Genomic DNA, 15,882 nt, shown 5'->3' with positions numbered 1-15,882 from the left:
TTGTAAAGCTCAAAACATGTAACTAAATGTCCTCATGATTAGGCTATATATTTTAAAGTTGATATATTTTTTTTATTAAAGATTATTGCCTTTTTCCCATGACACACACTGAGTAGAGAGGATCATTATCCCCTCAAAACTAAATAAACTTCCATCAACTCACAATAAAGTATTTTATATCTCAATTATGTGTTTTGCAGTGTCAGAAATTAACATCTATTAATGGGCAATATATCTATATATCTATCTATATATATCTATCTATCTATCTATCTATATATATATATATATATATATATATATATATATATATATATATATATCTATATATATCTATCTATCTATATATATATATATATATATATATATATATACACACACACACACACACACACACACACACACACACACACATATATTACAAACAAACAAACATGGTATTACTCATAAAATACATTTTACTTATAAATGTTTTATGAGTGTTACTCATAAAATACAAATATTCAGTTTTTATATTCAGGCTTTTTTTTTTTTTTTTTTTTTTTTTTAAGGACAAGTAACCAACACGAACGTCAGGGTCTGAACTTACAGTAAAATAAGGCAAATAATACGTGACATCTATGGTAATTTGGCCGAAAATAATTTGGCTGGTTTACCGTGGTAATTTTTGTACAGATGACGTCTAAGTATAACTTTATAAAAATGCCTTTAAAAATGTGCGAATAAAAATAACCTATATACACTGTTACCTGTAGTATAAGATCGTTACGAAAACTAAGACTTTCTCTGCATTTCTTACAAGTTTTCATTTGCAGACACTTACAGCACATTTACTATGAACTTCCTCAATCAAAATAAAACATCAGCTGATGGTCACGTGACTATCACATGATTAGTACATTCAGTCACAGACATTTGGTGTTGTGGTGTTTTTCAGAATCAGAAATCAAGGTGCATGAACGCGAAAACAATGCGGTGAGTCCTTTGTTGTTTATCAAACGTTATCTTACCGTAGTCATAGTTTATTGATCTCATTTGCAAAGACTGTTTGTAAGTCTCACATACTATCTATGGTTAACCTCACGAGGTCAGATGGTCAGGAGGACACACAGTAAACGTGTTCCCTTGTGTACTGTTGGTTTGCTGTCTAATGTTAATTGCTTAAGTTGACTATTAAAGTTAAAAAGAGAAAAGTCAGTAAAATTAACCTCTTGCTCTTGTGCGTTTATCATAAAATAATTGAATGTGCATCAGACTGGGTTCTTAAAGTGACAGTGTTCTATTTTTTTTTTTTTTACAGGATTGCTGTTTTTGTCCTGAGCTTTTGGCTGGTCAGTGGGGAGCTGCTTGAGGCTGATCAAGATGTTTCGTAAGTCCAAACTATGAATTATATTGGTCACTTTTTGTGACTTTAAGTGACCGGCATAAATGCAATTTCCACATATCGCTTTACACTAAACAGGCCTTTAACAATAGCAATGTTGCATCCACTTATTTTTATGTGCATTTGGGGATATCATTCAAAAAGGTAGATGGAGACGCAAAGATGCACAAATTCTAAAAATGCGCTTTAAAACGTATGCGCTCAGTTGAGTCGGATGAAAGTTTTTCTCTGATTAGACTTTATATGTGAATAAATTACGATGGAAACACACTTACAGTTTAAATACCTCAATGTGCAACAAAAAAAACCTCATGTTACCTTGCCTCAACAGTGGATGTGATTGGATTACTGGACTAACCAGCTGACCAATTTCATCTCAAATGTTGGTTTGGTCATTCTGAAATGCCTGAAATCTGAATGATTTGGTTTAATTCCCTTGCAGAAGCATCTCACATGATTGTGTTCCCAAAAACCAGCATCCGAACGCAAGATAACATGAGTTTTTTGCATTTAGTTCGACGAGTTCTGAGACCGTCACTTAGGATGTGGGGGTAAAAAAAGCCATAGTGGCTTCCCCGATATCAGCAACTTCCATTTTTATTACAGATATTTTTACACCAATTTCCCAGGAAGTGATGATTTTGTTCTCTTTCTTGAACACATGGGATGAAAATGGTGCTTTATTTGCAAATATTTTATGTGATATTCCAATTTTCACACAAGTTAAATTCACAAGTTTGGATGGAAACATAGCTAATGTTATTCCCAATGTTTTAGTGTGCCTGATGACTGGATTCTAGTTGAACGGGTTGGACCTTTGGAGGAAGTGGAACTTACGTTTGCACTAAAGCAGCAGAATGTTAACCGGATGGAAGAGTTACTGAAACTAGTGTCGGACCCAGATTCACAACAATATGGTATTGAGCCTCTCATTTTATATAATCAAAAATGATGAAATAAAGAAATCAGTTCTCATTTTCTCATTTATATTTTAGGGAAGTATCTGACTTTGGAAGAAGTAGCTGCTCTTGTACAGCCATCTCAGCTGACCGAGAAAGTAGTGCAGAATTGGCTCCAGAGTCATGGGGTCAAAAACTGTCACACAGTTGTAACACGGGACTTTCTTCAGTGTGTCATGACTGTACAGTAAGGACAATTTGTGTGAACTTTACCATATCCATAGAATTTTTTTTTGAATAAAAGTCCACAAAAAATAGCCTCTTTTTAAAAAGAATTCTGAAAGTTGTGCTTGCTTAGGTAAGCATTATTTGTTTTTCCTTTAGAAATTGAAAAAAATAAATTCTAGTTTGTTGTTCTGCTTTTATATAAAGCACGGCCCAGTTCTTCCATATATTAACTTTTGATCTCTCATCTTCTATCTATCCTTGTCAGGGTGGCTGAGGCATTACTCCCCGGCTCTAAATTTCACCGCTACAGAAGAGATTCACACACTGTATTGAGGTCAACATCTCTATACTCAGTTCATGAAGATGTGCATCATCATCTAGACTTTGGTGAGCAGCTGACACCATTCATCTCCATCTTCAATCATATTTGATACATGAATTTCTAAAGCCTCTAAATTATGAACATTATTAAAAAAAAATCTATCTGCATGCCTTCTGCCCTCTGATTGTTTTTAAAAGGCCTTTTAGTGTAATTGTAAAGATGTCAACCTTTAGGTTGTGGTACACATCTTTTTGATGCAAAATCAATAATGATTTTTTTATTGTTATTAATATTTCAACATGAACATTTACAGTACTAAAGCAACTTAGGTTTACTTTACTTTATCTCTTAGTGATTGTTGTATTGCATTGCATTCTATGTTTTGCCCCCCACAGTAAAAACTATAGAGCTTTGATCATAAAATTAAGCATTTAAAATATCATCTTACTAAGTCATTATTAGGAGATATAGAGTGACAACTGATATGTATATGCAATTTTTGTAAGTGGTATGCTGTACTGTTATAAAGATCTCTATCACAAGCAATCAGAATGGCAATTTACGTTTTGGTTATATAAATATCAGCTACTGCACCAAATTACATAATTTTTGGGTCAGTTTGGGCAAAAAAAAGTCTGGGTGTGTTTTTTCCTCGTCAAGTGCGAGCAACATATTCTCTATAACTATATGGACCATAAAAGCCTGATTTGTGAATTATGCTACAAAACTTTGTAAACTTTTTTTTTATTTTTTTATTTTGTTTATGATAATTTGTTCAGCAATTTCATTGATTTTTTTTCCTACCCAGTAGTATTTCATATGTCCGGCTTTATGGGGTTAAGGACAATAATATTCTGCATTCAACAATACTGCATTCTGTTTTTCAGTATTTTTTTGTGACATGCATGCATGCATTATTTGATCCTAATAAGCATGCATCTGGTATCAATGTTCCTAATGGAAGATCTTTAAAGTAATCAGTCTCAAAAAGCCTATTTTGATGTCTTTTTAGTGGGTGGTGTTCACCGTTTTCCACCAAAAGGAAAGGAGATCAGTAAAGGCTGGGAAGGAGCAAGACAGTCAGCATTAGGCTATCACTTGGGTGTCACCCCCTCAGTCATTAGGAGTCGTTACAACCTTACTGCAAAAGATGTGGGCACTGCCACTAACAACAGTCAGGCAGTGGCACAGGTACACCTCTCATATGTGTGGAGATTTCACTGAAAATGTTCATTTCAACATGTGAATAGTATTCTGGTATGTTCTTCTTGGTTGTGCCAAATATCTCCACTAACTTGAGACTGTAAACTTGTTAGTTCTTGGAGCAGTACTACCACCCCGCTGACTTGGCTGAGTTTATGAGTCTTTTTGCGGGAGGATTCACGCACATGTCAGCTGTAGAGCGGGTCGTGGGCACTCAGGGCGGTGGGAAAGCCGGCATTGAGGCCAGTCTGGATGTGGAGTACATCATGAGCAGTGGAGCAAACATTTCTACATGGGTCTTCACAAATCCAGGTATGTGACTTATTTCAGTACCATTTAGATCCTATTTTAGTTCTTATTCATTTATTAAATAATTTATGTTTTCTGTTTTAATTTTAATTGTAGTTAAAGTTGCAGAACTTTTGTCATTTTATAAGTTTTCCGTTTTAGTTACTTTAGTACATGAGAAATGTATATATATTTTTTTCATCAACGTTTATTTTATTTCAAGTAACAAAACTGGTTTTTAATGGTTTCGGTTTAAGTTAAAGGTACGCTATGTAACTTTTTTTTTTGTTCAATAATTATATAAAGAGCATGAATCCATGTTCCAAACCGTGTTTTCGTCGAATCACTACAGTACACCTATAATAAGTGTTTATTTTTGGACTATTTTAGACCTTTTGAGATGACAACTGCTGTGGAGTAGCCCAGTACCTGTGTGAGAGAAGTAGCTCCGGCTACAATGTCCCTTCTCAAGATGCAGTATTGTTTATTAACTGCTAGAGAGCCAAAAGTTACATAGTGTAACTTTACCTAGAATCATTCAGATTCATGACCATAATTTGCCTTAGTTTAGTTTGCGGTTTTGTCAGCATGAAACGGAAGTTGCGATAGGCTTTTCTTCCCTGTTGTGACGTATATCCAATGAAACGGCTTCTCAAACAAGAACATTTTTTGGGTGAGACCTGATTTTGTCCTTCGTGAATTAATTGGATGATTGAATGGTTGTGGTTTGCTTTTGCTGTGATCTCATGTGAGTGACAGGATGTCCCGCCTTTGTGCCAGTAAACACAAAAGATGTCACTGCAAGAGGGAGGGGAAGTTGTTATGATTAAAGATAATGAGGGCACTTAAATTGAAAACAAAATATGGACATGGATAAATCATTTATAATAAATTGACAAGAATTATACATTTTGACTTCATGGTGACTTTAAGGATCATATCTGCTGGGTAGCTCCTCAACTGATCTGATTTTAGGTGGTCTGTTTCTGGCTTCATGCATTGTAAAGATCACTTCATCATGACCTCTGTTACAGGTCGTCATGAGACTCAGGAGCCGTTCCTTCAGTGGATGCTGCTGCTCAGCAACATGTCTGCGGTGCCTTGGGTCCACACCATCAGCTATGGAGATGATGAGGACAGTCTTTCTGATGCCTATATGAACCGCATCAACAATGAGTTCATGAAGACTGGCCTCAGAGGGATATCTATGCTCTTTGCTTCCGGTAAGATAACTAAAGTCAAGTTGAAATATGATCAACTGTTGGTTGCATGATCTGCTAGTTCTGTTTTTTTTTTTTCTCATTTGTATAAGATATCAAAGAAAGCCACACTCATAAATTAGATCTCTGTGTTTTCATTCAGGTGACAGTGGAGCGGGCTGTAGACACTTGACCAAGGAAAGAAATACTTTCAGGCCGAGTTTCCCTGCATCCAGGTAGACATAGCTCTCTAGATAATCTGAATAGTACCGATATATTTTATATTGAATGTAGTTGATGTGTTACATGAATCTCTTCCCTATCTAGTCCCTATGTGACCACTGTGGGTGGGACTTCTTTCAAGAACCCTTTCAAACTCAGCTATGAGGTCACAGATTATATCAGTGGAGGTGGCTTCAGTAACGTGTTTGCAATGCCAGATTATCAGGTAAAGATCCACAAATCTGTATCATTCGCTATGTTCCGTATCTTGTTGCTCAATGGAAAAGCTCAGAATATACTGTGTGGTCTATTTTTTAAGTACCTGAAATAGGGGCTATTTCCTGTTTTAAACATTTGTATGAGATCATTATTGTCACATGGAGTCACAGTTGTTGTCTCATGACCCTACGTTGTATGTTTAAGTCACCAACAGGTGTGCAGTTATCTTTTGAATAGTTTATCACTTGACACAATATTGGTTCAGAGCAGCTTTACAGTAACTGCTTGTTTCAATGTTACAATTTAGGAAGTATTCTGTTATCAGTTAGATATGAGTGTGTCAAAGTAATGCCCATATGGCAGTAATATACAGCTATAAGATATGTTATGTGGTAAACAAAGTAAACATAATTTATTCAGCTAAGCAGAGACAGTGAGTGAGTGTTGGGCAGCAATTACAACTTGTGCTCGTAATGATTACAATATAAGGATAGTATTTGATAGTTTTGTTTGTTGATCCAAAGCTCTTGTCATCTGAAGTCTTTGTAAATTTCGGCATCGACTGAAATCATCATCAAGGCTGGATCCACAATGGAGCTGGTACACTTTAGTTAGCTCGGGATGGTTAGCTTCTTTTTTCGCAAAAGCCTTTGCACTGTGTGTGATTCTGTATTCTAGGTAGTGCTGAATTTTCCTGACAAACTGTGTTTTGTTCTCTATAGGTTGGTGCTGTTGGAATGTATTTGAAGAGTGTTCAGCCTCTACCTCCTCAGACATATTTCAACAACACTGGAAGAGCCTACCCAGACTTAGCAGCACTGTCTGACAACTACTGGGTTGTCACCAACCGTGTCCCTGTACCATGGGTTTCTGGAACTTCGGTTAGTAAATAATACATTTTACATTTACAAGTGCACTTATGTTATTACAGGTTTGCTCATATTTATCATTTAAATACAGTGAACAGTAAAACTGCAGTGTATCATACTAAGATTTTATTTTGATTAAAAAACAATGGACTATACTCTACCTTTTCAAAGGTTTGGGGTCAGCTAGATTTTTTTTTTAAAAGAAAAGAAATGTATACTTTTATTCAGCAAGGATATTTTTATCATAAATATTGATCAAAAGTGACAGTAAAGACATTTATAAATGTACAGATGTTTTCTATTTCAAATAAATAGTTATTGTGAACTTTCTATTCATCAAAGAATCCAATCCAAATGTATCATGTTTCCATAAAAATATTAAACAGCACACATTTTCAATGTTAGGATGTGACTCTTAAGACTGTAGTAATGTCTTCTGAAAATTCTGCCATTACATAAATTAATTGCATTTCAAATAATATTGTAAAATATTATTACAATTGATCAATAATCTTTTTTTGTTTTACTGTATTTTTGTTTAAAGGGATACTCCACTTTAAAATGAAAATTCTGTCATCATATACTCACCCTCATGTTGTTTCAATCCTTTATGAATTTCTTTCTTCTGCTGAACAGAAAGGAAGATATTTAGAAGAATATCAGTAACCAGACAGTTTCTGGTCTCATTGACTTCCATAGTATATTTTTTTCCTACTATGGAAGTCAATGAGACCAGAAACTGTCTGGTTACTGACATTCTTCTAAATATCTTCCTTTCTGTTCAGCAGAAGAAAGAAATTCATACAGGTCTGAAACAACATGAGGGTGAGTATATGATGACAGAATTTTCATTTTAAAGTGGAGTATCCCTTTAAATGCAGCCTGGGTGAGCATAACGTTAAACAAAGTTACTGACCCCAAACCTTTGAACAGTAGTGTGCAGCAGAAAATGCAAGGACAATGTGCAATATGAAGTAACTTAATTTCACTCTACTGTAGTAGAAGTAATCTGGATGTTTTTCCAAGGCATCAACTCCAGTAGTGGGTGGAATTCTCTCCCTAATAAATGACCAGCGCTTCCTAAAGGGCCTTCCTTCCTTAGGATTCATCAACCCTCGCCTTTACAAGCTGAAAGGCAAAGGTCTTTTTGATGTAAGTTTTATAAACTTGTTTTCTTCGCTGACACAATAGTCACTCTCTTAGTCCGGTCCCCCTGTATTCAGCTCAGTTCTTTCTTGTAGTAGGAGTCTCAGAACTGAACACAGGATGCCAACAATGCCCATATTTACAGTGACAATAAATTGATGTTTTAAAGTATAGCTTTGTCCCACATTCATAATTGAAATGATTATTAAAGGCACTGTGACAGTTAAAACTTTAGTTCCCCTGCTTTTATAACCATATCCTCAGCGTATTGTTGATTTAATGTCTTCTCTCCTGCTCTTAGGTGACAGAGGGATGTCATCTGAGTTGTCTGGATGATAAAGTTGAAGGGAAAGGTTTCTGTGCCTCTCCTTCATGGGATCCAGTAACGGGATGGGGAACACCCAATTATCCTGTTCTTCTTGCAGCTCTCATGGATTGAGCTGCTGCTGTTTTTTATTTCGAGAAACACACCGATATTAGGTTTTTCATTATTTTTGCTGAAGCATCTACATGACAATATCATATCAAGATTTCATAGCTGTCAATCATCTAAGAATCATTCTCACAAAACAAAGTCGTTTCAATATAAACTGAATCTTTTATGCCTGGTTGATTAACCCAGCCACCACCCCAGCTTCTCCCTGTCCAACAGGTCATATTCAGTTCTTTCAGATGGGGAAGATTTGTCTCAGATGAGTTAAGGATCTGTGGATTCCAGATATAGGACACAACCAAATGTTCAACAAGCCTTTGTTTTTAATAAAACTAAATCTACTGATTGAATTCCATTTTTATACCGATTGGATTTCAAGTGCAATTTTCCTTAAATGTACATTTCCTCTCTATTAATGCCATTTCGTTTTAAATGCAATTAAAACAGATCCTTTTTATCATGAACACTAGGATGTTTCAAGGTTTAAATGTAGCATGTAATGAAACCAGCCTAAATATGGAACATACTTGAGAGCTGCATAAACCAATGGCCTGTTTTTGTCTTTTTTTTTTTTTAATGGGTTGATTTCAGTTATTGTAAATGAGGTCCTCAGGGAATTAAATAGTGAATAGATTTGTTGTTCTGGAACTATTAGGTCGTTGGAGAGATTGAGTGTGTTTTTCTACCACACATCTTGTGCACTGAATGTTGTTGGAGCAACCGGTCCAACTTGTTTTTTTGAAAGAAGCATTGCCTCCAGGATTCCCTCTGAAAAGTACATGAATATTTTTAAGACAATGATGTTTCTTTGCTGAAAAAACAAAACAAATTAAAGGTTTTATTTTGAAATGAATGCTACCTTTGTGTGCTTAAAGTGTTTTAAGTAGATTAAGATGCTGTTTAAAAACTCAATTTAAGATTGCAATTGCTTGAACTGCATTGGAGTTGGTATTTTGAGTTGAGATTTCTGTTAACATCATCAGGTCAATTTATGAGCTCACGAAATATACATGAAAAAAAAAAGTATATTCTGTTAAAAGTGCTCATTGTTTTTGGAAAGTTTAAAGGGTTAATTCACCCAAAAATGAACGTTGTCATTTGCTCACCCTCGTGTCGTTCCAAATCTGTGAGACTTCCATTCATCTTCGTAATTTTTAATTAAATCTTAAGAGATTTCTGTCCCTCCATTAACAGCTACGCAACTACCACTTTGATGCTTTAACGAATTCAGATTATTTAAAAAAATTCTTATGAATTGAGCGGTTTAGTCCAAATTTTATGAAGAGACACGATGGCTTTATATGATGAACAGATTCAATTTAGGCTTTTATTCACATATAAACATTCATCAATGTACACATCAGTTGTGGTAAACAGAAGGCGAGAACCAATGAGGTTCATTCTCGTGTGTTACTAAGCACGTTTGAGTTTCCGCAAGAACCAAGTCTTACGGGTTTAGAACGACATGAGGGTGAGTAAATGAGGACAGAATTTTCATTTTTGGGTGAACTATCCCTTTAAGTCTATAGGGTGTATGTGAGATCAAATCTGGTCACAGATTAATTTAGTTAAATAATGTTTAGGTTTCTGCAAGTTTGTGATGCACTCAAGTATTGATACTTGAGGTTGTTTAGGCAAAAATAAGTCGTCTTCATCGCCAATAGCACACTACTGCATATAAATATTTAAGCATAAATGTGTAATTTTATACAGTCATAACTGAATATTGTGCATATTCTAAGTTGGGATGCTTTAACAACATTAGCTCAAAGTATGCAATGTTAGTGTTGTGATTTTTTTTAACAATATAATTTGAATAACTAAATATATTTACGGTTAGTTATATGTTAAAACACTATATATATATATATATAATAAAACGTAAATATAAAACATGTATATACAACATAGATACATTGTCAAATATTATGTTCACTGCTGATTTTTACTGTTGTCTACTAGAGGCAATAATACTTTTTGACAATTACCATGAAGAAGACCCAATCACATTCAGGCAGTCATTTGTGAAATCAAATTAAAACAATTGTAAAAAGCAAGGATTGTGCAGCTTTAACAATCAGTTGAGAGCATTTAGCATACAACAGCATGATGATGAACTTCAGGCTCTTGACAACTACACGGGAGTTTAGCTTTATTCCATATCATCAAATAAATTAGAGAATTCAATGGAAAAGTGTCTTTTCACATACTGAGTAGATTGTTATCGTGTTACAAAAGAAGGCATGTTTATGTAGCAGTACTTCCTGAAGCTGAATAAAACTGTTTTAATTGGTTAAACACAATCTAATCAACATCTCTATTATCTACATGATTTCAAAACATTTATACATGTCAGGTATACAAAATGAGATACCTGCACAGGATACCTCTCACAAAGAAAAGCTGTATTTACATTGAAAAAAAAGAAGCTGAATGCCAAATCATTCTCCTTAAAGAAAAGCATTCACAGGTTTTAAGTCTCAGGGACAACACACACACACACACACGCACACACACACACATATTATGACAGCTCTACGCTCTAAAAAGTGTACAATATGCACACTTTGAAGACATCTAAAAAGCAGTCCTTGTCTTTGCAAACTGGTAGAAACGGACACACTGATGGACAATTTGCTTCTTTGGGCTCAGGATAATGAGCATCTTGTATGTGAATGAGGGTCCACAAAAACAATCACATCTTCAAAAGAAGAAACTCTCATAACCGGGAAGTTATTTCATTCGGGTCTATACCATGAGAAGGTTGACGGGATAGTTTGGTATCAGGTCCTCATTCACATTTCATTTCCCATCAAAATGTGCGCTGAGATTCTCTTAGAAAAGAATGGTTCTAGAAACGACATACAAAGTGGGTTTTGGAGCAGGAAGCTGTTGTCAGACAATGTCTTTAGGGAACTTTCCTCAGTGAGCGATCTCACTGATTGTTCTTAGCTTTCGCGTGTGTCAAAATGTGAGACTTCAGGTTGGTAGACTGAGCAAATTTCTTGTTACAGCCATCAAACGGGCAAACATACGGTCTGTCTCCAGTGTGAATCCGCACGTGTGTGCGCAAGTTAAAGTCCAAAGAAAAGCGCTTTCCACATCCCTCAAAAGTACACTGTGGAGGGAAAGATAAAGCATTAGGATATTTATTAGTTAGAATTAACAGATTTCATTCAGTTCTACACCGTTCTGAACAGCATTATCCAATTTTTTTTAAATAATCTTACCTGGAAAGGTTTTTCACCAGTATGAACCAACTGATGTCGTTTTAGCTTGGAACTTTCCACAAACGCCTTCCCACATTCAGCGCAGACATGAACCCGTGGCCCATGGGTGTGCAAGTGCTTTCTCATAGCGGAGTTGTCCCGAAACATTTTTGTGCAACCCTATGATAAAGACAATGATGATAAACAACTAAACTCCTAAAAAATAAAATCAAGATGATAAAGTAAAAAAATAAAATCATCAATATATATTAAACAGTGATCCCATCTTGACGTTGAAGCACAAAATCCTAAATCAGCACTTCTGTTACCGAAATGTAACAATGCTCATAAATGCTAAAAACAGGCACTCACTTTGTGGGGGCATGCTATCGTTCTTGGAGAGTCGTCTTCTTTTATTTTCCTGGGCTTCATTCTGTGTAGTGAAAAATATTAAGGATAAGACATTTGTTTGTGTGACACAAGTCAAAACATAAACTAAAGGCAGCTGTGACCATAATATATATATATTATTTATTTATTCTAAAACAACTATGGATTGGCTTTGGAAGTTAAACTTGTGATGTCGGTTATTTGTTTTGTTTTTCCTTAAAAATTCTACATAAAAATCAAATCGGTGTAACAATAACATACCAATTTATTTTCTGGACCAATCCGTTTTAAAATCTGCCAAAATAAATTCTCTCATGCTTTAGGGCCTACTGTAAAACGTTATGCCATAAAAGACTGCTACTTATTGTACTGCTCATAATGATGATTGACAGGACTGAATGATAAGGCTCCTCCTGGACTTATGTTAGGAACTTCATATTAAGTTTCAATCTTTTGGCTGAATACACACCTTGCAAACTCTGCCAGCTGTTTGGGGTCTGACAGGTCAATTCCAGGTATGCCACCAGGTGGCAGTTTTTTGCCTGTCATATACTCGGAGTAATCAGGAGGAGAGTTCTCCCCAATGATCTGCTCCTCCACCACGGTCTCGTGATCGACATCTTTCTTATCATCTGTGCAAAACACAAGATTAAACGTTTAGCTAAGTACTTAATCAAATCACACACCCTGTATTCATAATGAGCAAAGCGTTATATCAAACAAAAACTAAATGCACTGAAGACAGTCAACACCCAAGTCATAAGTGATTCATCTTCAGGGTAAAACAAATTCTCTCTTCATTGTCTCCGAGAACCGATGCATAAGCAATTAAAATGGTGACGCGATTATGGGCACTTTAAATTTCAGTCACGTGTATTCCGCATCCAAATATGGTCATTTTAAGAAAGTATAGAAATGCAATGAAGTGCACGGTTTAGGTATTTTTCTCTAGTGATGTATTGCGTTATGCGAATGTTCCGAATGAACAGAGTAGACGCGTGAAGCGCATGCGCAGTCTGTGGTGGTTCACAGCACACTCGTGAACGTATAAACAAGACTAAAACCTGCACTCCATGCTCATTTTCTTTATTTAAATATTCAAGTACTAAACACTGTAGTTTCTTCAGTATTTAAAAAATAAATTTGATTTAGCTATTTCAAGTTTAAAGAGATCAAATGACACATTTTCTGAATTTAAAATGTCGTTAAACCACCACAATTGCAATCGTCAGCGAAGATATCGAAATCGCAACAGCTACGAATACTTATGTATTCTCGCAATTTGCTTTCCACCATACGTATTTTAATATGTACTACTAATAATAAATACGCAGTATTTTAAACATTAAATCGCTTTTAAAATCAATGCGCAAAAATGCATCTGTCTGTTAAATGTGTACAAATGCTAATCACGTCTTACTAAACAGAATTATCGCTCCACGGTACAAGAAACTGCTAAATGTATCTGCATTTGTCAGTTACAAGATTTAAATACGCGGTAACATTTGTTTATTGAGAGAATGAAGCGCCGTGAGACAGATATTTTGCAGACAAACAGCAGATCGTGTGACTAGGTCCCTCCCCTTCTTCAAAATGAGCTGCGCCATTGCGGCCTGCAGCAGCGCGGCGGACTCACAGCGCCTCTCTCCGCTCCCGCCGCCATCTTTCCCCGCTCACACAACCGCCATGTTTCGGGGCCGCCATAATGGTCTGGAGGAATATGGCGGCGCCCATCCACACTTAAAACATGGCTTCCCATCAAAACAAAAACATTTAGACCGGGGCCATCCTTAAAAGTGGCTTTTTCGGTCTGAAAATCGATTCTGGCACTAAACTGTCTGGCAGCTTTATAACGGGCTCGACAGGAAGAGGGCCCACACGAGGCCTGCGCGAGAACAAAGCACTTGATGTGATGTCAAAACTTACCCGATGCCCACATAGTGACGGAAAACTCCCCCTCCAGTGTTTTGATCTGCACTTGCTTCTGCTCCCATTTGCGTCCGCTCGCCTCGGCGGAGTTGAGGAAGCTCTTTTTGACCATTCTTTTCCCACTGCCTCCCCCTTTCTTCATCCTACCCGACGGGTTCTTGCCAGACACGGTCACTAAAGTCTGCTCGATATATTCCTCCTCTGCCACCGGAACAGGGACGGGAATGAGGATCTGATCCTCGAAGCTGTCGTCTGCGTGGAGGTCTGAATCATCGCAGCCCACGACCTCCTCGCGAGTTTGGACCAAAATTACCTCCTGATGGTTGACGTGGTTCGGATCGTCTAGAGGCTGCAGAGCGATCATCGGCTGGTGCTCGTCGTCGTCGTCGTCGTCTCCGCCGACCACTGTAGTCTCGATGGTCTCAACTTCGATTTCGTGCAGCTCGACGATCTCGGCCGGCATCTCCGAGCCGTCGGTTTCAATGTACAGTGTCTCACCCGACGCCATTCTTGCTCTCCGAACTGATTTCAAGCAAGCCCTGTGTCAAGTCAACGGCCCGCTCTCCCCCTCCTTCTCCACTAACAAACAGCCAAAACTCCGTCCCACATTGACTGACTCCGTTCACGGACTCTGCCTGAGGATCAGACAAGCGAAATCTCGCGAGATCTTCTTCTTCGTTTGACCTCATTCTCACCACTAACACTAAACATTTGTAAATGATCCACGAGCACATTTTTAAATCTTCATTGACGCATCGTTAAGAGCAAAGTTGATAAACTGCATATCAAAAATAAAATAACTTTATCATCGGAAACATTTCTGTAGAAATGACACGGAAACTTTCAACAGCAAATATATTTTGAATTGACATAAAGAGGATTTTTCATAAAGTGAAACTATAGATTTACAACTAGGTGGAAGTGTAATACCATAAGATGGAAGTGAAGTGATATACTATAATATACTAAGTTCCATATAGGCCTATTCCTTTTATACACACAACGAAATGGTCTGGATTCTGGAATACAAACTATTTTCTTTTCTTTTTATGCATGATGACTTTAAACAATATAATGTTTTGTATTTGTTGTGTAATGTAAAAGCAAAAAAAAAGTGATGAGAGAGCATGTAATGTTATTATTAGGTATTAATAGTGAAATGATATTTTTTCTACTTTTGTTTTATACTCTGGGACCTTTTTATTTTATGTTTTACTTCTATATTTGCTGACATTATGTAATCAGTTATACTTTGTAAAATGTTATTCATAATGCAAGTGTATAGCCCATATGTATTTCGGGGTTTTTTTCCCTTCTTTTTTTTTGTTCTTTTTTTTATTTATCTTATTAGGCCTCATAATACATTACATGACTCAAATATCACATTACATGCCTGCCATTTATCTAAATTTGTCCGTTATCCTCCTGACAACCAAGAAAGTTTTGTGAATTTAAGACTCAGTTGTTTAAAAATTAAAAGAGATTAATTTACATGAATTGGCAAAAACAATGGTTTTTCTTTTTCATTAACCAAACAATTTTTGGGTTCTAGGATTTTTTTTATTTTTTTTTACCAAACTTTGTATAAAGATTATCTCAACTAGGTTATGAAAAATATAATGGAATTAATTGATATTCCGTTTTACTTTGTGCAATATATAGGTAAAATGGCCATTATAATTTAATATTATTATTTTATTTATAATTATTGTTAATGTCTTTCTTAGTCGTATTTAAATGTTCTTTCTATTCGTGTCATAGGACATGTATGTACGTATGTATGTACCCAGAGCTCCTGAAAAACATCAGCATTCCTTTTGTGTTTGCTCACACTTGGCGAATAAAGCTCATTCTGATTCTGTTAAATTGGTAGTCATAAAAAAGAGGTGTCATAATTGGAGTAATAATTGGCCAACAATTTGAAAATTTGACAGATTTAAAT

At 36.0% G+C, this 15,882-nt stretch overlaps 2 protein-coding genes across 2 annotated transcripts; one reads left to right on the top strand and one right to left on the bottom strand.

Annotated features, from left to right (window-relative positions):
• The first annotated feature begins 865 nt into the window (after nt 1-865).
• On the top strand, nt 866-9,265 carry tpp1 (tripeptidyl peptidase I). The gene is made up of 13 exons (XM_082144214.1): nt 866-975; nt 1,301-1,369; nt 2,162-2,301; nt 2,380-2,530; nt 2,777-2,898; nt 3,846-4,024; nt 4,150-4,348; nt 5,359-5,547; nt 5,687-5,759; nt 5,851-5,971; nt 6,687-6,845; nt 7,860-7,985; nt 8,281-9,265. Exons 1-13 carry the CDS (start codon nt 956-958, stop codon nt 8,416-8,418), a joined length of 1,686 nt encoding a protein of 561 aa, XP_082000340.1. The 5' UTR covers nt 866-955; the 3' UTR covers nt 8,419-9,265.
• Nucleotides 8,993-14,706, bottom strand: yy1a (YY1 transcription factor a). The gene is made up of 5 exons (XM_082144225.1): nt 13,938-14,706; nt 12,481-12,643; nt 11,994-12,054; nt 11,643-11,801; nt 8,993-11,530 (listed from the first exon to the last, which is right to left on the bottom strand). Exons 1-5 carry the CDS (start codon nt 14,446-14,448, stop codon nt 11,348-11,350), a joined length of 1,077 nt encoding a protein of 358 aa, XP_082000351.1. The 5' UTR covers nt 14,449-14,706; the 3' UTR covers nt 8,993-11,347.
• Nucleotides 14,707-15,882: the final 1,176 nt, after the last annotated feature.

The sequence above is a fragment of the Leuciscus leuciscus genome, assembly GCF_965113295.1.
Source record: "Leuciscus leuciscus genome assembly, chromosome: 17".
In the NCBI taxonomy this organism is placed as follows: Eukaryota; Metazoa; Chordata; class Actinopteri; order Cypriniformes; family Leuciscidae; genus Leuciscus; species Leuciscus leuciscus.
This window is presented reverse-complemented; position numbering and strand designations above follow the sequence as displayed.

Bases quoted from the DNA above. Each gene is read 5' to 3' on its own strand.
- yy1a (XM_082144225.1), bottom strand. From the start codon at position 14,448: ATGGCGTCGGGTGAGACACTGTACATTGAAACCGACGGCTCGGAGATG. The intron at 12,055-12,480 runs GTGTGTATTCAG...TTCACTACACAG, and splicing joins CAGCTGGCAGAGTTTGCAAG to AATGAAGCCCAGGAAAATAA. The intron at 11,531-11,642 runs GTAAGATTATTT...TTCCCTCCACAG, and splicing joins CTGGTGAAAAACCTTTCCAG to TGTACTTTTGAGGGATGTGG.
- tpp1 (XM_082144214.1), top strand. From the start codon at position 956: ATGAACGCGAAAACAATGCG. The intron at 1,370-2,161 runs GTAAGTCCAAAC...CCAATGTTTTAG, and splicing joins GAGGCTGATCAAGATGTTTC to TGTGCCTGATGACTGGATTC. The intron at 5,760-5,850 runs GTAGACATAGCT...TTCCCTATCTAG, and splicing joins CCGAGTTTCCCTGCATCCAG to TCCCTATGTGACCACTGTGG.